The 8,625-nt window shown below is 44.0% G+C and overlaps 1 protein-coding gene across 1 annotated transcript; it reads right to left on the bottom strand.

Moving 5' to 3' along the window:
* Positions 1-288: 288 nt before the first annotated feature.
* LOC117873183 (olfactomedin-4-like) lies at positions 289-3,474 on the bottom strand. Its single transcript, XM_034762314.1, has 2 exons — positions 3,287-3,474; positions 289-1,083 (listed from the first exon to the last, which is right to left on the bottom strand). Exons 1-2 carry the CDS (start codon positions 3,472-3,474, stop codon positions 297-299), a joined length of 975 nt encoding a protein of 324 aa, XP_034618205.1. The 3' UTR covers positions 289-296.
* Positions 3,475-8,625: the final 5,151 nt, after the last annotated feature.

The raw sequence follows: 8,625 nt of genomic DNA on the forward strand, positions 1-8,625 counted from the left end.
TGCATGTTCTGTGCATCACTAAGTCATCTACTTAATCTATTTTTATAGCAGAGGCATTTCTAGTACTCCTGGTGCCATTGTAGCTAAACACCAGTTAAAAAGCTGTGAACCTAATCTTGCACCCAATTGTTACCAGGCATAGAGCTTATTATCCTTCAATGGGACAGCTCATGGAAATAAACCTTATGACCAGGAGCTACTTTTGGTAGGATTAGGCCCTAATTTAACATTAACATTGTCCAAAGGGATATAAAAATCAGACTTTCTGTGATCTCTAGTTGTTGTGTTTATTCATATCAGTGTAACACAGGTTGAAAAATAAGATCGTATTTAACAAGGTAGCCATCATTGTAAACATACAGGACTCGGTCTGAGGGGTTATAGTTGATACTTTGAATTGTTTCTAACATTTTATCCATAATTATGCTAATTTTACCTTCCTGTTCGTATGTGCAAAATATTTCCTCTTTCCTAGTGTTGACCGGTCTTGTGGCATATAGAACACCACAGATGATGAAAGCGTTGGAAATGGATGGCTTGTACTGCCTTGTATTCCAAGCATGGAGCACATCACGTGTGGTCTCATTGAGTTTGCTAATTATAATGTTACCTGTGTTGTCCTTGGGTGAATAAATTACCCACAATCCACTTTCATCCACTACAAAGTCCATATCTTGCCACCCAACACCAGCATAAGAGAAACGGTTACCATAAGCAGCATTCGGCAGAGTTTTCCTCACAGCCAATGTGTTTGTGTTTAAGTCGAGCTTGCCCATATCTCTTGAATGATATACATTGTAATACATGAAGTTATTGTAAACTGCGGTGCCACTGCTTTCCCCATATTGAATTTTTAACTCTCGAGCATTTTTTAATAGCAGCAAATCATCAAAGGAATTATGAAGTCTGTAATATTCTAAGAGTCTCCCATCTGTGTTCAAAGGTGCAACCCAGTATAGGTCCTTCTGCGGGGTCCGAAGAGAGGAATCCCTACCCCAGGAACCATATTTGAAGGAAAATCCTCTCCAGTTCAGCTGTACAACATAGGGCTGGCTGATATTCACAAGCCCACCATGACCACAGCTGCATGTAAGCAAAGAGAAAATGCAGGCTTTTCAAAGGGCATGATTAGGAGAGAGGATTTAGTGTGTGTGCTTTATAAGAATCAGTGTTGTTGCAAGAACAGAAATACATACATATCTTTGTCAAAGATTTTCCTTGCACCATGTAAACAGCACATGGATTTCAGTTCTGTAGCTGTTCCAGTCTGACTGAAATACAGGGGTCATACCACTAGAACTGGGGTCATACTGAAAAAACAGCCAACAGCCAACGATCCAGCAACACATTTTAGAGATCTCAGTTTTTAGTCGGCACTCACTTGCAGTAAATAAGTGATTAGCTTCTGTTTCAGATAAGTGACCAGTTTTCTGTTTCCACCTAGTCTATGCTTTCCACCCCGCTGGGCTGGGAAATCACATAGAAAATACAATTTCAGAAGCATTTTAGGTCATTTGCTGCTGCAGTGGAGCACAGTTCTGGAAATATGGGAAGCAAGAAGGAACATTTTGTCTCAGTGTACCGCAGTGAGTTTTGGAAGGTGGAGGGAGAATTAGCAGCACTAGTTCTAGAGGCTCATTTCAGATTAGCATGTTACTGTCAAAATCACCACTTGAAAACAATACTTCAGAGAGCTTCCATCTGAGGCTCTCAAAGCAATTCAGATATTAATGAGCATAGCCTTACAACAGCTCTCTAAGGTGGAGGTAAATATCCCCAGTTTACATGCAAGGTAACTATAAAGTGACCATACAACCTAGTTCAAGCAGGATAGTCTTGTTTTTTCTTATGATGTCCCAAGAGCTTCAGGATAATTGAAATATCCTGTTTTTTTTCATTCCATCAGCCAAAATATTTGTTTTTTTATAGCTACACAATGCTTGTTCAAGATGTATTGCTATGCTGAGTAGAATTTGCACTGTTTACTGAGAACAAACAGCCCAGTGGAATGAGCTTTCAGGGTAATGAACAATGTCTGTAATGAAGATAACTTGAATGAAAGTAAACACTATCAAAGCTGTTCCTTTGCTCAAAGCGACTGTTGATGACACTTGTTCAATGTTTCACAATGAATGCAGAACACTAAAGTATTGGAAAAAGTTCTCCACTCCAAAATATGCAGGTCTCCCTGGGTCAGAAGCTGGCAGTGGTGACACCAGCACACTTAAAAATAAAAGTATCCTTTTGTCTGACTCTTTGCAGCCCTGAAAGGTGTCACCATGAACATGTGCCAGTTTTCCCCCTTTAAAAGCATGGTCATATGAGACACAGATGCTAAGCGACCTGCACAGTCACACAGCAAGTGAATGGCAGTGCCAAGACTAGAACCCACATTTCCTAACTCAAAGTCAGGTGCTTTAACCACTAGACAATGCTCCCTCTTAGAAGTGAAGTAAAGTTTACCTGCCAAGACCTGAGTTTCATGTTTCTGTTAATTGATGATATCAAATCAGTGCAGAGGTTGCACATGCTCTAGCGGAAGGGATGTCTTTGACACAATCACTTCTATTTTATCTGTTCAGTGACGACCATTTGATGGCTGTTTGCAAGCCTACGTGAAAAGAGTTGCTGCGCTTAGTCTATTCCTAATAGGGAAGTGGCCACAGCACAAATAACATCAACACCCCCTTATTAGCCTTGAGAACAGAGATAAATAAACAAAGACAGAACTATACTCTCACACCTAAAGCTGGTCCCTCTTATGGGTTGAAGAACATCAGTGGAGCAGAATCAGGAAACTCATCTGGGCCTCCGTGGCAGCATGAGCAGGTGCCCAATGCCAGAAACATCTTCTGAGCAGTCCACAAAATACAAAACAATGTGAAGAGTGGGGAGAATCCTTATGGCTTGTCTGAAGATGCTCTCCCTGGGAAATTATTGGAACACACTGCCACTTGGAGAAAACTGCTGCTTGCAAATGCAAAACATTTTTTCTTCAGAAATAGAGGGATCAAATTTATTCCTGGCAGTGATGATTTATCAGCATCCAGATAGAGGGATGCACTGGCCTAGAGGCAGGACAATATCTTTGTGGCCTTTCAGTCTAACTATTGGTAACGTCTGCAGAATCCAATGCTAATGTGTATTTAACTGTAATTGTAAAGTTTGTGGCAGTCTATGAAATATGGTTTTGAAGTGAAACTCACCATCTCTCTCTTGCTTTCGTCTGTCCACCTTTTCTAAGCTCCACTGTCTCCTTTCTTCTCTTGTATCTCTTTTCCCACACCTCTCTCCCCCAGCCTGACCCCTGGTGCCAAAACATGTGGGGATCTGGAATTCACTCACTGCCCTCACTGCTGGGAGTGGGAAGCAGATTTCATTTCCTCCTGGGGCTTCTGTGGAGCCCTGCTGATGGAAGCGGCTGAAGAACTGTGTTGAATTGCTGCCTCCCACCCCCTCGGCCACCTGCGTCATGCCCCTTCTTGGTCAGCACCAGCCATTTGTTGGGCTTGGTTGGCCAGAGCAGAGGTTAGAGCCATTTTGTGTATCGCTGCCTCTGGCATTATGGTTTGTTCTGAACTGTCGACATATTGAATCTATTACTGAACTTAACTCACAGTAATCTTACTTCAAAATTAAATGGATATTAATTTCTTCTATAAATCTGTGATTTGTTTCAAATAGTATTGCTGGTACTGAGGTACTACTCAGAGTTTGGATGAAGGGCAAAACATTACTTTTCATACTTTTTTACTATTTTCCAACTTTTTCCACTTGAAAAACAGTAAGAGTATGTGAAAATGTTTGTTTCCTGCCCTCATCTTTCATATCAGCCTGTCGCTGAAAGTTAGTACATCTGGTAAATTTTCCAAGACATGGGATTTATTGTCATTTCATTTAACCCAGTCTTGTTCCTACTTCTCCCATCCCTTCTCATGTGATTTATACACGAATGCTTACCTGGCGGGAAACAGGAGGGTGTTGTGGTTTGAGTTCTATGTTTTTCACATTCCTTCAATCGATTCTGGAGAGCCACAATTTCTCGATCGATTGCAAGGATATTGTTTTTGTCCGATGATTCCAGATCATTTACCACAAGAGTCAGATTCTTGATCTAGAGAAATAAAAATTCAGCATGACTTTAAATTACAGTCAACTTTATTTCAAACATTTTAGACTGGAAAAAGAACAGGAGTACTTGTGGCACCTTAGAGACTAACAAATTTATTAGAGCATAAGCTTTCGTGGTTTCTATATAAAATCATATAGAGTGCAACATCACACAATAGATTTGGACTGATGTGAGGGGTTCTCTGCAGATGCTGTTTTTAAACCGGTCTCAGAAAATAGCTCACGAAGAAGAGAAGCGGCTAATCAAAGCTGAGAGTGACAAATGGTGAACGCTTGGGTTTCTGGAATGGCAAAGAACCCTTACCATGGGCTTGGGTGCCATGAGGGTTCTCTAAGAGACGGGAAGCATCACCAAGTTAAGGGCTCCAGAGAAACTGGCCAATATTTTCAAACTTTAGGATGCCTGAATTTCCGCCCCTAAACCCACTTTTAAGCAACTAACTAAAAGTGACCTGATTTCCATAGGTGTTGAGCACTCAAAACTCCTAGTGAATTCAACAGGAGCTGTGGGTGCTCAGCTCCTCTTCAAATCAGGCCACTTATGAGTTATTTAGGTGCCTAATTTAAGGCATCTAATTTTCAAAATGTAACCAAAGCCTATTTCATGCCGTTACAGGATGAGTTTTGCTAATAGCAGATATCACTGACTAAAAATCCAACACAAACGGTGAATGAATGGGAATGATGTCATCAAAGGATGACATATCCCCTCTGGCTTGGGTAACAAATGAAGTAGCTGCCCATTGGTTCTCAGACAACCAATCAGAAAGGATGTTTTCTCTCTGGCTGCACTGAGGTTATAAAAGGCTGCAGGCTCAGTCAGGGTCAGCATACTCCTGTGGTGATTTCAAGAGGTGGCTTAGCCAAGCCAGACTTTGTCAGGCCAGTCAGAATCAGGCCAGACCAGGAAGAAATCAAAGAAGGCAAAATAAGAGCGAGAAAACCAAGTGAACAGAGCCAGGAACAGATATGAAAGCATATGAAAAGATGGGAGTTGCCTTACCATGTGGGGGGGTCAGTGCTAATGAGCCAATTCAATTAAGGTGGGAAGTGGACTATTCTCAACAGTTGACAAGAAGGGGTGGAAATCACTTTTGTAATGCTAATGAAGCCAATGTAATCAAGGTGGCCCATTTCAAACAGTTAACAAGGTGTGAGTATCAGCAGGGGAAATTAGTTTTTGTAGTGACCTATCCACTCTCAGTCTTTATTCAGGCCTAATTTGATGGTGTCCAGTCTGCAAATTAATTTCAGTTCTGCAGTTTCTCTTTAGAGTCTGGTTTTGAAGTTTTTGTTGTTGAAGAATTGCCACTTTTAAGTTTGTTATTGAGTGTCCAGGCAGATTGAAGTGTTCTCCTACTGATTTTTGAATGTTACAATTCTTGATGTCAGATTTGTGTCCATTTATTCTTTTGCGTAGAGACTGTCCGGTTTGGCCAATGTACATGGCAGAGGGGCATTGCTGGCGCATGATGGCATATATCACATTGGTAGATGTGCAGGTGAACGAGCCCCTGATGGTGTGGCTGGTGTGGTTAGGTCCTATAATGGTGTCTCTTGAATAGATATGCAGACAGAATTGGCACCAGGGTTTGTTGCAGGGTTTGGTTCCTCAGTTAGTGTTTTTGTTGTGTGGTGTGTAATTGCTGGTGAGTACTTGCTTCAGGTTGTGAGGATGTCTATAAGCGAGGACTGGCCTGTCTCCCAAGGCTTGTGAGAGTGAGGTATCGTCCTTAAGGATAGGTTGTAGATCCTTGATGATGCTCTGGAGAGGTTTTAGTTGGGGGCTGTAGGTGATGCTAGTGGCGTTCTGTTACTTTTTGTGGGGCCTGTCCTGTTGTAGGTGACTTCCTGGTTCCCTTCTGGCTCTGTCAATCTGTTTCTTCACTTCACCAGGTGGGTACTGTAGTTTTAAGAATACTTGATAGAAATCCTACAGGGGAAGATCAAGAATAAGCTCTCAAAACTGGAAACTCTTATAAAAAAAACGTATCTTCCGCATACACTTCCTGGTGGCTGGACTTTACAAAAACTGGACAAGTCATTTACAAAACACACTTTGCTTCTCTACAGAGGAAAAGGGACACTAAACTATCTAAACGCCTACATGCCACAAGGGGCCACAACAGTGGTTCCCTTAAGTTGTGCAATTAATATTGTTAATCTATCCAGCTATACTCTTAGCCCGGCAGAAGAGTCTGTGGTATCTTGGAGCCTCTCCTTCTGCCCCACCACCCCCATGAATGTGATACAGTTCTGCGGTGACCTAGAATCCTACTTTTGACGTCTTCAACTCAAGGAACACACCACTGAACAGCATACTAACCCACTAAAGGGAAGAGGTTAGGGACATGGGGGGGTGGGGCGGGTGAGGGCTCTGGCTGGGGGGGTGGGCTCTGGGGTGGGGCAGAGGGTTGGGATGAGGGCTTCGGCTGGGGATGCAGGCTCTGGAGTGGGGCCAGGGATGAGCAGTTTGTGGTGCAAGCTTCCCCAGGACTGCAACAGGGAGAGATGACTCCCCCAAGCCCTCTCTTGCCGCAGCAGCCCGGGGCTGGGAGAGAGCACTTGCTCCCTACCCACCCCCTACCTCTCTCCTCTGCAAGCCCCTGTCGCTTTGCGCATTCTTTGATAGCCTGCTGTGTGGCCGTGCAGCTTAGAGGGAACTTAGGGCCCAACTTCATCCAGAGTCAGAGGGACGATCCTATCTTGAGTCTTCCATAAGGCCAGTGGACTTGGGCAAATGGATTGTTGAGTGATTCTGACCAGGACACCTATTACCCCCATTTTGAACTAAAAGGGGATTGCTTGGTGAGGGTGATCCGGGACAAACAAACCAGGGCCCACTAAACCCATCTCCAGGTTCTCAAGTTTTATCAGAACCAGGTGTTAAAACTGGCCCAAGATGTACTGTGGTCCTGTCACTTGGGAGTGGAGAAGACCCAAGAGAGGATACTGGCCCAGTTCTTTTGGTGCTGGATTAATCACAACATTAAAGTTTATTGTGCTTTCTGTCCACAATGCCAACTGGTGGCCCCCAGCCAGCTCACAGGGCCCCCTCAGTCCTCTTTCATTGGTGAGCAGCCCTTTTGACAGAATTGTCGTAGACCTCTTGGGGCCCATGGAACCAAGTTCAAGCCGTCGTCAGTTTGTTTTGGTGATTGTTGATTATGCCACTTGGTAACCCGAGCTACAGCCCTGCGCTCAGCCCTGTCACAAACACAATAGTTACCCAATTAATGAAAGTGTTCGCAAAGGTAGAGTTTCTAAGATTTCTCCTGACAGATCAGGGCACAGTCTCCACATCCCAGTTAATACCTCAGGTCGTGGTCTCCTGAAAATTTATTCAGTTAAACCTCTGTCACCCACAAACAGACGGCCTGGTAGAGCAATTTAACCATACAGTAAAGGAGATGTTGCAAAAATTTGTAACTAAGGAATCCCATAATTGGGACAAAATGCTCCTGTGTTTGTTGTTGCAATCCAGGAGGTCCTATAATCTTCCACCACTTTTTCAACCTTTGAACTGCTGTACAGCAGACAACCCTGGAGGATACTGGATCTTTCACAGGAGTCTTGGCAGGAACAAGGCACTTCTAGCTAGAATGTAATCCAGTGTGTCCTCAAGTTGAGAGAGAGACTGGATCTGGCAGGGGGCTTTGCTAGGGAGAAGCTGAGTACAATAGAAACGCCGGCCTCTGGGTCTACTAGCTGGGGGATGAGGTTCTCCTGCTGATTCCCTCTGCATAATGCAAACTGCTAGGAAAGGGGCAAGGGCCTTTTGAGATCCTCAGACAAGTCACAGGGAGTGGACTACAAGTTTCAGTTGATGGGCAAGCAACAGTGGTCCCAGTCATATCATGTCAATTACTGAAGCCGTGGAGGGCGCAGGAGATGTGCCTTCTCCTTGTCCTAATGCCTGAGGCAAAACTTGGTCCTCAGCGACCAGAGACCAGGTTGAGCACAGAGATGCCTCTCAGGGAACACTTGTCCCTGGACCACCAGGAGGAGGCCAGAGAATTGGTCAAGCATTTCACAAATATCCTTCCTACTAAACCAGGGTGGACCCACCTAATTGAACATCGCGTACATCTGAAACCTGAGAGCTGTGTCCAGAAGTGCTACTTCCTGGTAGTAGAAGTTAAAGGATACAGTCAAGAAGGAATTACAAATTGTGTTGCAACTGGGTGTAATTGAGGAGTCAAATAGTGACTGGTGCAGGCCAGTTGTGCTGGTCCCTAAGCCAGACCACAGCATTCGCCTTCACATTGATTTTCGCAAATTAAATGCAGTGCCCAAGTTTAATGCCTATCCTGTACCCCAGATCAAGGAGATGCTAGAAGGCCTAGAGAAAGGTCAATACCTCACCCTTCTCAGCCTCACAAGGTGCTATTAGGAAATCCCCTTGGCACCTGACTCCAAGGAGTTAAATACATTTGCTGTGCCCTATGGGCTGTGCCACTCCAGCACATTCCATTCAGGTTCCATGAAGCTCCT

This window comes from Trachemys scripta, chromosome 1, assembly GCF_013100865.1.
Source record: "Trachemys scripta elegans isolate TJP31775 chromosome 1, CAS_Tse_1.0, whole genome shotgun sequence".
Taxonomy (NCBI): Eukaryota; Metazoa; Chordata; order Testudines; family Emydidae; genus Trachemys; species Trachemys scripta.

What these genes read in the sequence shown, in the direction of transcription:
- LOC117873183 (XM_034762314.1), bottom strand. Translation starts at nt 3,474, where the DNA reads ATGACGCAGGTGGCCGAGGGGGTGGGAGGCAGCAATTCAACACAGTTC. An exon ending in GGTCAGGCTGGGGGAGAGAG is followed by an intron (nt 1,084 to 3,286) that starts GTGTGGGAAAAG and finishes GCTTACATGCAG; the next exon opens with CTGTGGTCATGGTGGGCTTG.